Below are 17,710 nucleotides of genomic sequence, written 5' to 3'. Positions count from 1 at the left end.
TGCAGTTTACATTGGTGGTTGAAAAGCAGCGCAAAACGTAGTCAGAAGCCCATGGAATGATGGGACAGAGAAAACTGCATCATGGGACAGTAAGCCCGCCCCCATAAGGCACTGTGATCCCTTGCCAGAGCACCCAGGGGCAAATGGTGACGAGTTGTACAGTGGGATAGGTACTCATGGTGCATTGCTCTCTCTGTCAACTCAAGAGCACCAACTGTGGACACACTCCACCATCACAAGGAGCATTGTGTGGATGTGCAAAAATAGTTTAATTACAGCAGTAGATGATTGTCGACGTAACTTAAGTTGACTTAACTATGTAGGGTAGACATAACCTAGCTCTTCAAACTTAACTATCTTGAGTAACTTTGTATTATCTACAGACTTTGCCATTTCACTGTTCACTCCATTAATGACCTGGAAAAGGAATATGTTGAACAGCACAGGTCCCAGTGCAGATCCTTATTTCCCCTTCTCCATTCTGAAAACTAACCATTTATTCTTATCCTTTGTTTCTTATCTTTTAATCAGTTATTGATCCGTACAAGGACCTCTCCTGTTACCCCATGGCTACTTAGCTTCCTTAAGAGCCTTTGGTAAAGGACCCTGCCAAAGGCCTTCTGGAAATCCAAGTACACTATATCCACCAGATCACCCAGGTCCACATTTTTTAACCCCTCAAAGAATTCAAACAGATTGGTGATGCTTGACTTCCCTTTACAAAAGCCAAAAACTTTGATGTGGGTATTTCTCCCACCTCCTCTGCAGCAAACACTGTGGCACAGAATTTATTTAGCTTCTCTGCAATGACCTTGTCTTTCTTGAGTACTCCCTTAACATCTTGGTCTTATAGTGGCTCCACTGCCTGTTTAACAGGCTTCCTGCTTCTGATGTACTTTAAAAAATTCTTACTGTTAGTGTGCGCATCTTTAGCGAGTTGCTTCTCAAATTCTTTCTTAGCCTGCCTTATGAGGGAACAATAAAGGGAACAAATCATTTAGGTCAAGATTCTGCAAATTTTTCAGGGCAGGAAGACTCCTCTTTAAGTCAATGAGGGCCAAAAGTCACAGAAGAACTTGAAAAATTAAAAGTCTAATTTGATCTGCTTAAGGAAGGGAGGATGTAATCAATAAGGCAACAAAAGTAGGAGTTAGTACAGCACATAATCAGTAGCGAGAATCCCCCAAAGCCATGCATCATGGATCCACCCACTGACTGCAGGAGTCATTAGACAAGGGCAATTCACCAAAATACCAATGTAAATTAGAAACTCCTCATTGTCAGGACTTACTTTTGGCTGGGGAGGTTACTGACTGTGTTGGGCTTGGCTATCATTGCCGTTACATCATTTCAGCAGAGTACAAAGCAAGTTAACATGATCCACACCACTTTCAGGAAACTTCGCCAGGAATGGGAATAAGAGTAGGGTTACCATATTTCAAGTTCCCAAAAAGCAGACAGTGCAGGGGGCAGGGGCAATGGGAAGGAAGGGAAGCTGAAGGGGGCGTACCTGCAGCAGCGGTACTCACGGGAGGTGTGTGGTGGGGGGGCAGTGTCACTCCCTGTCACAGTGGCAGGGCAGCTGGCACAAGCCCAGGACACAGCAACAGTAGTCAGTCAGCACCTCCCAGGGCTGAGTGGGGGCAAGGGGGCATGGGTAGGCAGGATTCAGCAGCTGTGACTTGCAGGGGAAAGGATCACTCAACTGCAGATGCAGGGGAATGGCCCAATCAGCAGTGGATACAGGGCTGGGACCAATTGGGAAGCTGATCAACGGGGGCTCTTTCTGAACTGCAGCTTCTCTACTCTGCAAAAACCGGAACATTTGCTGTTATTTGAAAACCCTGCTGGGACAGGGAAAGCAGGCTCAAAAAACAGACTTTGTCTGGGGAAAACAGGACATATGGTAACCCTAAATAAGAGCAGCAGAAACTAAACTCCACTTCCTTGGTTCTCGTAAGAGAAACCTGTCAAGAAAAAGAATGGCTAGAGGTTAGAAAGGCAAATCTTCTATAATAAAGTTAAAAAAGAAAGCCAAAAAAGCAAGCCATTTTAAAGGTAGTGACTTCAAAATAAAAGAATAATGGATTGTGAGAGTAAGGTGGAGATAGAAGCATCTAGCGCCTACGAACAGTCCCACAGAGCAAGTGGGGTTTTAAAAGTAACTAGAGGACATACTGTGGGTTCATATTTATCACTGCACCATTACAGAGAACACAGGAAATATGGAGGTACCACTCCCCCCCCCGAATGAGAAGCGATCCTAGGGCATTGCAGATAACATGAGCAATTAGTCATTTGGGGGATGCAATGATATAATACAAAGAAAGGAATACAAATGACCGTCAAGGTGGACCTCAGTGCAGTGAAAGGGGTGCAATGCAGCATAACAAAACCGGGGTCAAAACGCATGACAGGGTGCAGTAGTAGTCTGCAGTGGAGAAAGTGCTTCCTGTACCACAGGTGGTTCGCAATGCAAGACGGCTACGGCAAAGGGTTGCAGTGTAGAAGGGGTGCACGGTAGCGCAGGAAGGTACAATATGAGGGGAAGCAGCGGGAGTTTGCAGAGCAGAAGGGGTTCAATGCAGCACACTGCAGCACCGGTGTAATGCAAGAGGGGATGCAGAGCCGGGAAATCCCATGCAGGGGGAGGGGGGTGCAGGACACTGCAGCACAGGGGGATGCAGAGCCGGGAAATCCCATGCGGGGGGTTGGGGGGTGCAGTGCCGTGTAGCGCAGTGGACTGCCATACAAGAGGGAGGCGCCGCGCAGCACAGCCCGGGGGGACGAGGCAATACATGGGCACGACCCCCGGGGAGCATTAAGGACAGGACTCACCCCCTGACGCTCTGCGACACAAGCCCGTGACACCCGCGCGCGCTACCCAGACACTGCGCGAGCCCGCGCGGCGCCCGCCCGCCTCAATCCCGGCGGCGACCAGTGGAGAGGCCCCGAGCCATTGATCCCCGAGAGCGCGTGCGCCCCCCCCCCCCCCATCGGCCTACCAGAGAGCTGCCGCGTACCGCGTGACGCAGCCGAGCCAGTCACTCACTACAATTAATAAATTCCTCTTCCCGCGGGCCTGTCCTCCGGCAGCCAAAGCCCCGCCCCCGCAGGAAACGGACCCCGCCCGAAGGCAGCAGGGAGGGGGCGGGTCTGGTGGCGGTTTCCTGGGGAGCCTCGTTGGGACGCGGAGCGCGAGCACGAGCACGTACTCCTCGCGCAGGCTCTAACGGCGCCGGGCTCTGACCCCCCCTCTCGCGGTACCGGGGCGGGCGATGGGGCCCGGGCTCCTGCTGCGCGGGGCCGCCGCCCTGTGCGCCCGGGGGCTCCGCGCCGCAGCGGCCGGGAGGCTCTGCCCGCTGCTGCCCCGGCCGCCCGCCCGGCTCCTCCGCACTGGGGGCTGCCGCTGCCTCCGCACCGCGCTGGGGCCCCCGGGCCAGGGGAAGCCGCCCCGGAGCGGGGGGCGCGGGCGGGGGGCGGCGCACAGCGAGGAGGAGGAGGAGGAGGAGGAGGATGGTGAGGAAGAGGAGCTGGAGGAGCTGCTGGCCCCAGGGCCGCCTCCCGGGGCCCAGCGGCTGCTCGTGGTGCACCCGGCCGTCAAGTGGGGAGCGAAAAAGCCCCAACTCACCACAGGTGAGGTGCGGGGGGCTCTCCTCCCACGGGCCCCGGTGCTCAGGGCACCAGCCTCGGCCCCCGAATCCTCTGGGTCTGTCTTTTCCCTGCAGCGGCGTGTTCCGGGCGGGGCAGTGGCTTGTCTGCCTCAGGGTGAAATCCGAGTGGAGGGAAGACACAGGCAGGTTTTTTTTTTTTTTTTTTTTTTACCTTGACGTAGCCGCTGGCTGACATGGGACCTTGCTCCCCCTACCTGGGATGTACCTTGCGTCGTTTCCTCCAGGTGAAAACTGCCTGTGCCTGGCCTTTGTGAGGATTTGACGTCGAGGTAGCTATCCTGAAATACAAAGCACGTCTCTTTTTGCAGGGGAGACAGAGGGGAGCCTTTCCCAAGCTAACTACTCAGACACTGACACCTGTCCGATTGTAGCACGGTAGACTTACTGACTTAGCCTCTGTGTAATCGAAAATGCGTCTGTCCCCCTCCTACCCTGTCAGTTGTTGCCCTTTTCGCTCTTAAAGCTTCTTCAGGATCTTTATGAATTAAATAAATCTTCAAGTATGTTAAGTGTCGTTACAAAGAGAACAATGAGCAATTGTTCTTTGTCTCTACTGGTGGTTGGACAAGCAGTAATGGCCTAAATCTGCAGCATGGGAGATTTAGGTTAGATATTAGGAAAATCTAACTATAGGGGTAGTTAAGCTCTGGCATGGGCATCCCAAGTGAGACTGTGGAATCTCCATCACTGGAGGTTTTTAAGAACAGGTTGGACAAACACTTGTCAGAAATGATCTAGGTTTACTTAGGCTTGCCTCGAGGTAAGGGGCTAGACTTGATGACCTCTCAAGGTCCCTTCTAGCCTTACATTCTAAATATAAGAGGCAAGCAGGAATGGTTGGCAAACAACCAGAGAACAATTTTATCTCTTTAAGAAGTTTGCTATGTATTTTTTTCACATTATCAAGATACAAAGTCTAATTGGCCAACAGTTCTAGATCAGCATATGTTCCCCCTTTAAATAATGAATGCCACATTGACACTGTTTTGTTGCAAACTTAGGTCTTGATTCTACAAACACTTATGGACATGATCAACTTTTTTCAGGGCTTGTCTTCACTTCAGTGTTAGCTCTAGTTATCTACACTCAAGTTGACCGAGATAACCACTCCAACTCATGCTAGGCTATGCTGCAATCTGCTCAAGCATGGGCATTGCTTGAGCTTCAAGACAAACACTCTGACAGGCCAGTTAGTTAAAGTCTAAAGCACCATTTAACTCATGCTACAGATTTTTGTGTGTGCATGGGAGTCAAGTTAGGGGCAACATTCAAATTATACCTCAAGCTAACAAGGCAATGAAGATAAGCCCCTCAGTGAAGTCTCATGGGACTGTTAATGTGCTTAAAGTTAAGCAAATGCATGTTTCCAGGATGGGGGCCTTAGTAAGGAATACTGAGTTGTCTCTGGTTTCATTTCTCCACCACTGCAGCTAGTTATAGACATGTCAGTCTCCCTGGGATGGTAAGGAGTTTTGCCTTGGGTGACACCACTCCAAATGCTCCTGTCCTGCAGAAATCTGTAACGGAAAGCACTGGAGATCATAGTTTAGGGTATTTTACATTTGCATTTGATTCCTTGTCCTCTTCTTTACCAATCTTATTAATGGGAATCTTTCTAATATGGTCCGTAACAGCTGTTTGTGATTTTCAGATATCATCCCTTCACTGCCACTTTAGTAGACTTGTGCCTCAACCAATGCAGCCAATTTGATGAGGCAACTGTTTTGTCCAGTATAACTTTAAGGCACAAATTATGAGACTTCCACCACTTTCTTTGGGAGACTGTTCTTCAGCCTAATTTTAATTTATCTCATTCATAGGAAGTTTATCTAAATTTCATTCTAGTTTGTCAGTGTTGCTGGCCACAGCCTGTGTTGAAAACTGTTTTAGGAAGTGCTGTTTTCAAAACTACTAGATGTACTACAACACATGAAACAAACTGGGTCAGTGGTTCTCAACCATTTCTGTACTATTTTCTCATGTTATAAACAAAAAAAAAGTTTTGCACTTTCCTCCTGTCTAGCCAGAAAGGCAAAGAGGGTGGTTGTGAACCGATTGAAATCTATTTATGACCCCCAAGTGGAGAACCTGCTCACTAGGTGAATGTTTCAAATTTATTCCCAGCTATCTCAAGGAAAAACTCACTTAACCAATCTGGCAAATCTTGGCAAAAGAGAAGACTTTTTTTTAAGTAGGAAGAAACTTTTTCAGCAAATAGAATTTAAAATATCGAATACACTGTTTTCCATTTAGAGTGAATGGATGATAAATTTTCTTTCTCCAACAATTTTCCTAGGTCCAGTTCTGCAATTTGATTTGCCTGGGTAACCTTTATACCTGCATGGGGTCCCTTTAAACTCAGTGAGGCTCTGTACAAGTTCAAGAGACTACCCAAGTGACTCAGAATGCAAGACTGGGGCCCTGCTCTGCTGTGTTTCTAGTAAAGCAGGAGTCAGTATCGCTGCCTATTGCTATTCTGTCTATGAACCAGCATCACTGATGATGTCAGGAACAATGTGCACAACTCTAGAAGTTCTTTAAATATTTCTACAAAACAGTAAGGAGTTATTAACACATTGTTTTGCTGTCACAGTTTTCCCATCATCTTTCTGTAAGTAGGCTTAAACAAAAATTTTGATAGTAACCCTTTTAGGACTGAAGTACAATGTTGATGCAAATAACTATGTAATTTCCTTGTTAATTTGTGCAGATTTTTTGCCAATATAGTTAATACCAGTTCTTCAAACAAAAATGACTTTTTTGCTGATGTAACTACATCTAACCCAGGGCTTTTGCTGTCCTATCTATGTTGGTGAGGGCTATAATTTTTTCACATTCCTAACCAACAGAACTATGCCGGCAAAACTTTTTTAGGTGTAGACCAGGCCTCACTGTTTATGTTCTTATTGCAAATGTTGGAAATATGTGTGCAGAGTTAGGACTGTATACTATAATCTTTTTTCTTTTTCCAATGCTAAAGCTGAATTACAGATCGCTGAAGCTATTGCTCTAATAAACACCCTTCATAATTGGACGGTTTTAGATAAAATAATTATGTCTACAAAAACTCCTGACAAGAAGTTTATTTTTGGCAAAGGAAATTTTCAGATTCTGACAGGTAAGAAGAAAACAAAAGATTTCTTAATACAGTATATCATACTAAGTGAAAGATTTTTATCCTTCTTAAGCTAATTAATGATTATTGCAGACACAGGGGAGAGTTAAGGTTTTGTCTACTTCATGGCCAGGTTTACAAACAAACTTCAGAGATGTTAATTAAAAACATGCAAGATGGAAATAACCAATACTTGCTGTAAGGACTTGTTTTCACTGCAACAGTTAACATGAGTTAATACACTTGAGTTACTCTGCTCGACCTAGTCTACATTTGCACTACAGAATGATTGGGTGAGATATAACTCCAGCTGTTGAATCCCCACAGCATTGCTAGCTTGAGCATCAGTAGCACTCAATTTCCAACCCACCACCTGCCAGTCGGGCTAGCTCAAGCCTAAAGCACTTAAGTTGAGCTAGAGATTTTTGTGTGTGGATGGAAGTTGGGTATGGGTCAAAACTCAAGTTTTAACTTGAGCTAACACTGCAGTGAAGACAAGCCCTAAATGTGTGATATATAGTATGATTCTAAATACCTTAGGTAAAGGTATGCAATATACAGGGTGATTCTGAATAAAATTAAGTGACTGACTTAAGTAAAGGTGACAGCTGCCTTTGACCCAGGTCGGTAGTGATCAAAACCTGATGACTATTCAATAGACTATGTGAAGTGAGTTCATATTCTTAGGCCCAGATCCACAAAGGGATTGAGGCATTGGAATGCCTAACTTTTAGGGGCCCAGCTGCTCAACAGAATCCACAAACCCTCGGCTTTCTGTGCAATGCATGGGGAGAGAGAAGCACCTAAGAATGGGATCCACAAAAGTCTAGGTGGGCAGCTGCTTAAACTAGCCCATAGCAGATGCCAACAAGAGGAATGCGTCCTAAACCCTGCCCCTCAGGGAGTTAGGCACCTCAATCTAGGCTGGAGGAGGAGACACACATAAGTGCTGACTTCCTCTCTGTCTGGGGGAGTGCTTGACCTCTGCCCAAGCCTGCCACCACTCCATCCCTTCCTCTAAGCCCCCACCACAGACCCCGCCCCCACTCCACTCCTTCCCCCAAGGTCCCACCCCCACCTCTTCCTGGCCCTGAGAACATCCTGTCCCCACTCCTCCCCCTCCCTCCCAGCGCCTCCTGTACGATGGGTTCTAAGCACATGCTATTTTTTTCCATGGGTGCTCCAGGGCTGGAGCACCGATGGAATTGGCACCTATGGAGACACGTATCTCTGCTTGGGATCCACAGCCATGAACCCTCTCTTGGAGTCAGTCACCTAAGCTGTTTCTTGCAAGAATGGTGGCTGTACATGCCTAACGCCACACAAAATTGCTGGTGCAAGTGGATCTCCCTTATAACCTTTAGCACAGTGAGTAGAGCACTTACCTGGGATGTGGGAGTCCCCAGTTCAGTTCCCACCCCCACCTGATGAAGTTAAGGGCTGTGAACATGGGTTTCACACCTCTCGTGAATGCCCTAACCACTGGACTATAGATTCATTCTTATGCTCTCTGGACCAATGCATATTTAAGTAGTTCTACAAAATTGACTTGCTCATTAGGAGAGATTGAGAGAGACCAACGTTAGACTATCCCGTAGCCCAGTGGTTAGGTGGGAGACATCTGTTCAGGAAGAGAGAGGACTTGAACCAGGGTCTCCCATATCCTGTGTGAGTACCCTTTAGTCCACTGGCTAAAGCATCAGGGAGAGCCTGCCCCAGCCATTTTGTATGAACAAGGTAGGAGGGGGAACACCTATCTTCATCTGGTTGGAGGAGTGCACTGGGGCTTAAGTGTGTAAAGGTGTCCAGGCACTGCCTAAGGCAGCAATGTGCATGCCTAGAGGCAGAAATTTAGGCACATAGGGGACTTCCACAGCAAAAATGTAGGCAGCGAGGGAGTTTGGGCCCCTAGATGACAGTTGAACAGTGATTCTGAGGATTTCATATCCACATAAATTTTACACTTAGGCACCTAAATCCTTTTGTGGATCTGGGCCCTAGTACTCTTCCTAGTCTCCATGTGTCAGCAAGAAGCATCCTAGCATGTTTGTTGGCAGTCTCAGCAGCCCATAATCCATAGACTGAATGGGCCTGGAAGCAGAACTTTATCCTCTCATCCTTTTTGGTAGTCCTTTTAGAATACACTTGGAACACATAGTCACACAATGTGAAAGCATGTACTGCTGTGCCTGTTCTGTAAACAAAGAGTGTACTTTCGTGTGCTGTCAGTCTATTATTTCATGAACACTGCATTCACTTTTTAACACATAATTAAAATAGCCTTTTTGCTCTAGATTGGCATTAACTATTACAAAATTACACAATGCAATCCTCTTTATTTAGAAAAGATTAAAGGATTACCACACATAACGGCTGTCTTCTTGAATATAGAAAGGCTCTCTCCACTGACAAAGGTAATTTAAAAAACAATATTTAAGTGTATTTTTTTTATGTTCTACATTAGTGGTGGGCAATCCCATCAGGGTAATCCAGCCACTGAGAGCTGCAGGCGACCCACCAGCGGATTACCCTGTTGGGCCACATGCAGGCCACAGGTTGCCCACCACGCTTCTACATCCAAAGGCTGTGTTTGGAATGTACTGATGCTCTGAAAAGTTAAGGCCAACTTTTGACTCAAAAGCTGCACATGACATTTTTTTAAGCCAGTTTGGCCAAATTATGCCTGATGTAAGCAAAGCTAGTTCCATTGACTTTATTGGGCATTATACCTCTTCATGGCTGAATTCGGCACACTGACATCCTGGTGGTCTTTTAATCTGGGTTCTACTCCCAGCCCTGCTGCTGGCTCATTGGTATCTTGGACAAGTCACTTCATTTTTGTTCCTCAATATCTCCATCTGTAAAATGGGGGGAAACTTAGCCTTGGTAAAGCACTTCAGGATTTTTGGATGAAACATTCTCTATATTAAAATGCTAGGCATTAATATTTAACAGGAAATTAGTTAAAAATGCAAGCTACGCATATATTAATTTTCATGTACTTTTTTTTTACACTTTTTAAGTATGTTTTAAAGTGACACTGGTTATAATTTATACATTTTAAAAAACCTTAACTTCATTACTAATGATTCCTTAGATGATTAAAACTGGAAAAAATTAAAAATAAATATGCTCTTCACTATTTATGCTCTGCTTTTATTTTTTATATTTCATTTAGGGAAATAGAAACCACTGGTACTTGTCACTTAGACATTGTAGTGATAGGCAATTTTAGAAAAGCACTGAAAATAGACAGTGTCACTTTCTAGTTCTCATGCATAAGCAGCATCCTGCACTGTTTTGGTTGCAATCTCTGCAATTATTATCATCTGTGTTATTCTTTACTAGTTGGTTTTATTTAAAGTTTTTAGATGATTATGGATAGAGTTTGTGAAAAGATTTTAAGTTCCACATTTTTTGACAAAAATAAGACACATTTTTCTCAAAAGTGTACCAGTTTTTCATCCTTCTCTCATTTGTGGAAATCTTTCTATTGATATTAGGTTTTGTAAAAGCTTGTTTTATCAAACTTATATCTTGGACATAATTTAACATGATAGTGGCCATGATTCAGCAAGGTACTTAAGAATGTGTGTAACTTTAAGTGAATGAGCAGTCCAATGAACTTCAATGGGACTACTCATACTTAAGCACCTTACTGAATCAGGGTTGAACCAGCTTCCAGCAGAAAAGGAGCTCTGTGTAAGCTCGCAAGCTTCTCTCTCTCACCAACAGAAGTTGGTCCAATAAAAGATATACCTCACCCACCTCGTCACTCTACAGTTTAATTTCTTCACCCTGCTGCATGCATATTGACTTATATACATCATCATAAAAAACCCTCAGGTTATCTTATCTTATGTTTTTAAAGAAAGAACTGGAAGATGCTTGGGGAGTGACGGTTTTTGACAGATATACAGTTGTCCTTCATATTTTTCGTTGCAATGCTCGGACTAAGGAGGCAAAACTTCAGATTGCATTGGCTGAAATCCCACTTCTCAGGTACTTCCAATTGTGCAAATAGCAGATGTTAGTATTTCAATATAACATAAAGGCATATTCTTCACAATGACTAAAATGGTGGTACTATTCTTGGGGGTGGAGGAGTCAATGGTTCTTTTTTGTATAATATGCTTTATAGCATTTTATGCCATTAACTGTCCAGAACAGATCAGAATATAGCATTGCTTTAAGCTTTTCACCATTGACTAGCCACCCCCCAAAAAAAAGATGTTCACAAGATATCCTTACCAAATAAATTTCTCTTGTGAATTGCTAGTTCATCCCAATCCCAGTAACCTGCCAGGAACAGCAGCAGCAACTTCTTAGAAAATATATGGCAAATTTATAGTATATAGGGTTAGAATTTTAGCTCTCAGCAGAGGAGTTGAGAATACCAGATTAGAGTCTGGTTGATTTATGTGTGTATCCCACATCAAATACTGGCAAGTTAAGTACTTGGTATATTTTGTATAATTGCCATTCCGATACCTGACTGAAGTCAGTGGGAGTTATGTATGTGCATCTGACAGTATGATTGGCTCCCTGAAATTTTGGCTCAGTCATTTTTTGTGCAGTTATTATTTGATAACGGTGTTGTCTGTTGAGGAGCCAGAAAATTTGGATTCCATTCCTAATATGGCCTTGGGCTAGTCGCTTAACTTCTCTGTGTCCCAGTTTTCCCAGCTGTAATATTAGGTTATTACTACTTAGCCATGTTTGTGAAGTAATTTTAAGATCCTTTAATTAAAGTCATTATATTTACTTTGGTAAAAATGTTACTCTTCTTCGATTGCCAGAACAAATCTGAAAAATGAGATGTCTCAGTTAGATCAGCAAAGAGGTGGATCAAGATACATCATGGGTTCAGGTAAAGTGTAAATATTTGTGAACTGTAGGATTATCCTCTATAATCTACGACCAGGTTTAATTGCTTTTTGGAAGTCATGGTAGTTGTGACCAGGGTGGATTGATTTAAGAAAAGGCTATTTAAATCAATTTAATTATATAAATCAACAAGTGGAAAGTCTTGATTTAAGTTATTGATTTTAGTCAGCTTGTCCATTTGTACTTCAGTTATTGGTTTTAGTCAGCTTGTCCATTTGTACTTCAGTTATTTTCTAAAGAAAGCTGTGTTCTCATTGGCTGATACAAACATGTTGATTTACAACTAAATAGAGCCTTTACACTAGATTTGGTATATCTGTTTGCTATCTAGTAGGGTACACTGACTATAACTGTACAAGTTTATTTAAGCAATTATATAGCTTAATATTTTCAGATTCTTATTATACATTTTTAGTATTTTAAAAATGGTGAAATTATATAACGCTTATTTACTAGATAATTTAACTGTTTGCTCATGACTTGTGTCATGTGGTAACAGGAATTTAATTAAACATACAAAACAGCCTGTAAAATGTATTTTTATTTAACAAAACAACCTTAAATATTTTGGACACATAAATTACTGTATTTTTCCATGAGCTGGAGAGTAAGTTGCCCAGGTGGGTGGAGTCATAAATACTCATGATTTGAGAATTGAGCCAATCAGAGCTCAGGTAGAGAGAAGCTATAAAATAGGAGTATGAGACCACCCAGTGGGCTCAGTGGACGATCCTGATGACATACATGACCATATACATATACACAGACCACATTAGTTTTATTTTTAAAATGCCTGAAGATGTGTTAGTTGCCAGAAAGGGCAATGAGCAGGCTATATGGTTGCTGTGGTATGACACCTTTAAAAGTCAATTGTAACTTTGTCTTGGTTCTGTGTTAGTTAAGCAATTGAATTAATGTATTCTTAAGACTGCTTTGAATTTATATTGTCAGTTCTCTATCACCATTTTAAGTAGTTTCATAACACAGCTTGATTTCCATCTCTCTTATTGGTTGTTCAGCCACTTATTAGTTTATATTCTTTAGGTGAGACTTTCATGGAAATGCAGTATCGTCTCTTGAAAGAAAAAGAATTTAAAATTAGGAATGCCCTGGAAAAGCTGAGAAGAAAGAGGTCTGTACTCAGAACTCAGCGTAGAAGGCGTGAGTTTCCAGTTATCTCAGTAATGGGCTACACTAATTGTGGTAAGAAAAAACTCCTGAAATTATAACACAGAAGAGCTTACATTTCTAATATTTAATTAGAAGCACTAGCTAAAATCTCATTTCAGCATGCACGGGCTTGTGTTACAAAATTTTAATTAGTTCCCTGATTGTCTAATGAATACATGTCAGTGAGAATTTTGGTAGAAAGGCAAACAAAGCTTGCTGTTTGTTAGTGAGATCTGCTGCACTTCTAGAGCCATGGTTTGCCCTTGATAATTGCTCAATTCCTATTATTGTCAGTAGGCATTCTGCATACTGTACAAGGGGAGATTATGCCTCTTAATGTGTATCCTTATCACTGGTCAAAATGGGTACTAGGTTAAGATGCCATTCTAACTTTATAACTTTCTGTAGACAGCCAGCTGATAGTAATTATTTTCAATCAGTACCATCATGAGCTGGATTTAAACTGGTGATGTAGGGGTAAAAGTTCCTGTATCCCATTACTCAATCATTTGAGACATGTATGTTAATTTTACTTGAAGCAGTCTGTTTAAATTGTGTTTTATTCAGCTCTGATTTCTGTTAGGGAAAACCACTTTGATCAAGGCATTGACTGGAGATGAAGGACTGCAGCCTCAAGATCGACTGTTTGCCACTCTTGATATTACAGCTCATGCTGGCTATCTGCCCTCACACCTGGCAGTTATTTATGTTGACACTATAGGGTTTCTCTCTGAATTGCCTCATGATCTCATTGAGTCCTTTTCAGCCACATTAGATGATGTGGCTTACTCAGTAAGTAATTGATTCTAAAACATATCAATGTCTGGACTATTGTCTTTGGGACAGTCTTCACCTTTGCAGAGGGGTGGGAGTTAACTGGCTTGCTGTTTAAAGTGGCACATCTGACTAGCTTTATTGCAACATTTGGTTGGTGGTGGATACTTTCGTCACTATTGCACAATATCTTGTTTTAAGCCAGTATTCCACTTTTATGTTTTGTGTATTTTTAAGTGTGACAAGATTTCACAAATAAAATGTATACAAAGTATCCATGTCTGTTCCAATATAATTGTATAAAAACCTAGATAGATGTTTACGTGTCTTTGAGAATACCTTTTTTGAAAGAAAGGTGTAGGGAGAAACTTTTTTTAGAAATTTGTTTAAAATTAAATTTATTTCAGTACCATAAATAACAGCCCAGTAGGTGATGAAATTATAGCCTGAGGTATGAATAATCATGAAATTAATTTAAATGTACTTTTCTAAGATTTCTCTATTAAAATGAATTTCAAACAGCATTAGAGCCATACAGTTCATATACATAACTTGGTTTTTACATGTCTGTGGGTAACATGTAAAACTCATAAAAATGACATTTTGAAAGCTAAGACTCCAACTGTCTTTATTTGTCCTTTTCTGCCTAGTTATTGCAGTTTATGCAAGATGTTACTTTTGGACGTCAGTTTTTAGAAATTTTTAGAATAATATGTAGGCCCAAGATGCTGAACCATTTTGAGTCAGGTGCTAAAAATAAAAGGTTGCTATATTTTGGATGCCTGTAGTGTGTCACTTGCAATATGCTTCTTGCCCAAATCTCTGGTCATGGGTGCACCAGGGCCTAATACTGTGTATACAGTTTGTGCCAACAGATTTACTGCGTACCAGAGGTTCTCCATCACTGACACAGGTGTACTAAAGGCTATGGGGAAGAATAAAGTTCTAGAGTGTTTTATAGCATTACAAAAAAGCATGTATTACCTAATATCCCACTTTCTGTTGGCTAGGATAAAAATCACTGCCCATTTTATAAGCTTTTTGAAGTGTCTGCGTTGTTCTTTCTGTACCTCCCCAAAATTACACAAGCAGTGTGTGGGGTTGGATTTCTTCAGGGCTATTACTGCTCTTTCTGCTGTTCTTTTTCAAGTCCTTGTCTTTGCTCAACCTTGGCTTGGAAAGATGAGCCAATTTCTCCCCGAAACCTAAGAAAATCATAACTAACTTGGTTGGGAGGGTTTGTTTTGAGGCCATATGAGGCAGTTGCACCCCTTTATGGAGCTAAGGACCAAGCTACAGACCTGCTACACCTCTAGCCTTCCACTTTGGAGTAAACATTTGGTCGTGATTTGAAATCTGTTCCAGAAATACAGCTTAATTTGTTAATCTGTCGATGTACTCTTCACTACAAAGGAATGTCCCTCATGAAACAGAAATGCCAAATATTATTTTAAAACAGCCATTATCACCAGTAATCATATTGTGTACTTATATTTTCTAGGATTTAATAGTTCATGTGAGGGACATTAGTCATCCAGAAACTGTCCTCCAGAAAGCAAGTGTTTTGTCTGTTCTGAAGAATCTTAATCTTCCAAGCCATTTACTGGATTCAGTTGTAGAAGTTCATAACAAAGTGGATTTGATAGAACGGTAAGAGGAAAAGTACAGTTCTAAAACTGTTCTTGCACTTTAACTCATGTTTCCTAGTTGTATTGTAGCATTTACAAGTACTGTATTTACTTGTATCATTGCGCACGCATACTTGCAAAGGTTTCAGAGTAGCAGCCGTGTTAGTCTGTATTCGCAAAAAGAAAAGGAGTACTTGTGGCACCTTAGAGACTAACCAATTTATTTGAGCATAAGCTTTCGTGAGCTACAGCTCACTTCATCAGATGCATAAAAGTGGAAAATGCAGTGAGGATGTTTTTATACACACAGACCATGGAAAAAATGGGTGTTTATCACTTCAAAAGGTTTTCTCCCCCCACCCCACTCTCCTGCTGGTAATAGCTTATCTAAAGTGATCACTCTCCTTACACTGTGTATAATTTCCAGCACAAATCCAGATTTTCTCTCCCCCCACCCCACTCTCCTGCTGGTAATCTAGTTTTCCAGTCCTGCAGGGAGCTTCCAGCCACTTTTTGTATACACTACTAGGATACTGGTTCCTCAGTCCTTTCCTTATATAAGGATCTGGAGATCCTTGTCTTTAGAAGTAAAATAAGATCGGAGCTCATTATCATCTGCAGATAAGATGTCTGTGTAGTCAGACACCAGAATCTAATGTACAGCCAAATAGTCTGTTTGGAACACATCCAGCCTTTTTAGAGGTACAACCCCTCATCTGCTGTTAAATTCCTGCATCTCAGTTAAGTCACCTGCTCTGCCAGCACATCTCTACCTGACAGTTGTTGTCTTCCAGGTATCAGTCCCCTGAAACAAATGCTATAGCTGTTTCTGCTCTTCTTGGATATGGATTAGAAGAACTGAAAGGGGAGATTGAGAGAACAGTTTTGAAAACAACTGGGAAAAATATTCTGACAATTAAAGTCAACTTAGCTGGACCTCAACTAAGGTAAACAATTGCGACTTCTACAGTCAGACTTTTTGAAAGGCAGGGTGTGTGTGTGTGTGTATATATATATGTGTATATATATATATAATGTGAAACTTTATTTTCTGAGAAGTTGACAAATTGTATTAATTTTGGTTTCAAACTGTGATAAGAATGGGGAGACAACTTTTGAAGTTTTGTCTGACCAATCTCCGATGAAATGATATAGTCTCCCAAAGAAGTCTAGATGCTGCTTTTTTTAAGTGTTCTTTTGTAGGAGGACTTATGAGAAGTGATTCTTCTACATTGTGTAATTTACTACATATATGCATACAAAATATTTTTTTCAAACAAAAAACCTCTTGGAGCTAGAGCCGCCCTTGAATCCAATAAAAGACCACAAATCTTAGACATTTTGTAAAGTATTATACCTCTTTTCAGAACAGGAGTAGCTTATTGTGGGAGCAAAAATAAGGATTTTTCCCTTTGTTGGGCTTATTTGTTTCAAAGTTTGGAATTACTTGCATTTAAAATGTATATAAATATCCTGTACTTGGTGTAAAATACAGGCCTTGTTTTGTTCATTATTGAATGCCTGTAAGGTGCTGATGAGTGTTTCTTTTCAGTTGGCTGTATAAAGAAGCAACAGTTCAGGAAGTGGATGTTATGCCTGAAGATGGCACAGCCAATGTGAAGGTGATCATAAGTAATTCTGCTTTGGGCAAATACAAAAAACTTTTCCCACAATAACAAGTTATTTATTCTGTGCAATAGTCTTTGGAAAAAGAACTAATCAGCTGGCAGTAAGGCTTTTTGAAATGAAAGTAATAATCTCTGTGTTCATATATGGGCAGGATTGACACAATCTCTACTGCATAAGTTTTTTGGAAGTCTGACAGTGAGCTGAAGTTGGAGCTATGTAAAATAGTGTCAGTGCTTCCTAAATGCCTCTTCATGGAAATACTACAGACCTCCAGCCTCTTTCCATTGACAAACACATACCAAGGAAAGCACTAATTTCAGACTATGAAACGTTCATCGGTGTGTATTGGAACTGCACACAACAGCTGCTCTAAACTCTGGCCCTGGAGATTTTCTGAACCACTGTGTGGTAACCAAATTCAGTTTCGGCACATTGCCAAGTTTATTAAATCATGTATGCTAGTTTTTATGTAACAAGTTTAAGAATAAATATTGTTTATTAGTGCTGGTCCTGGCTACTTTTATTTCATGACTGGAAATTATAAACTATAGAGGGAAAAGAGAGATTGCTGGCCACCACACAATTGCATAAGCATCTTATAAATAATAGAAGGTAGAGAGATTGTTGTGTTCATTAAGCAGTTTGCTTACTAAAAGGTTAGTGCAAAGGATTTAGTTAATTATATGAGGGTAAAAAGTGCATGTCTATGTAGAGTTTTAAGCAGGGAAATAGAAGAAACAAACTTTTCTACAACACAAATCTCCAAACAAAATAAGGAACTGCTACCTAGCCTTGAATATTGTTTTAAATATTATAGAAAATGTTAAGGGTGA

The 17,710-nt window shown here is 41.8% G+C and overlaps 2 protein-coding genes across 8 annotated transcripts in view; one reads left to right on the top strand and one right to left on the bottom strand.

The window, feature by feature from the left end:
- The window catches only part of LOC140914828 (cohesin subunit SA-2-like), a 99,138-nt gene extending 95,338 nt beyond the window's left edge, over positions 1-3,800 (bottom strand). For 2 of the 7 annotated variants that reach the window (XM_073353694.1, XM_073353726.1), the window contains exons 1-2: positions 3,006-3,164; positions 1,292-1,967 (exon numbers count right to left, since the gene is read on the bottom strand). Coding sequence is in view for 1 of the 7 variants with exons in the window: in XM_073353726.1 (XP_073209827.1) it covers positions 1,292-1,335 (44 nt within the window). In the remaining 6 variants the exon portion in view is untranslated. Of the gene's footprint in view, positions 1-1,291; positions 1,968-2,838; positions 2,975-3,005; positions 3,165-3,631 lie in introns of those variants that run through there. The other 5 variants (XM_073353687.1, XM_073353668.1, XM_073353704.1 and 2 more) reach the window with 5 other exon arrangements.
- Positions 3,164-17,384, top strand: GTPBP6 (GTP binding protein 6 (putative)). The gene is made up of 10 exons (XM_073353869.1): positions 3,164-3,636; positions 6,655-6,792; positions 9,133-9,203; positions 10,661-10,791; positions 11,589-11,659; positions 12,721-12,879; positions 13,430-13,638; positions 15,122-15,270; positions 16,043-16,195; positions 16,801-17,384. The coding sequence occupies exons 1-10, from the start codon at positions 3,279-3,281 to the stop codon at positions 16,922-16,924; spliced, it is 1,563 nt and encodes a 520-aa protein (XP_073209970.1). The 5' UTR covers positions 3,164-3,278; the 3' UTR covers positions 16,925-17,384.
- Positions 17,385-17,710: the final 326 nt, after the last annotated feature.

The sequence above is a fragment of the Lepidochelys kempii genome, chromosome 1 (assembly GCF_965140265.1).
Source record: "Lepidochelys kempii isolate rLepKem1 chromosome 1, rLepKem1.hap2, whole genome shotgun sequence".
NCBI lineage: Eukaryota > Metazoa > Chordata > Testudines > Cheloniidae > Lepidochelys > Lepidochelys kempii.
The sequence above is the reverse complement of the archived record's forward strand: the minus strand, read 5'-3'. Positions and strand labels throughout refer to the sequence as shown.

Excerpts from the sequence above, each read along its gene's own strand:
- GTPBP6 (XM_073353869.1), top strand. The coding sequence starts at position 3,279 with ATGGGGCCCGGGCTCCTGCTGCGCGGGGCCGCCGCCCTGTGCGCCCGG. Across the intron at positions 11,660-12,720 it reads AAGATACATCATGGGTTCAG|GTGAGACTTTCATGGAAATG; the intron begins GTAAAGTGTAAA and ends TATATTCTTTAG. Across the intron at positions 12,880-13,429 it reads AATGGGCTACACTAATTGTG|GGAAAACCACTTTGATCAAG; the intron begins GTAAGAAAAAAC and ends GATTTCTGTTAG.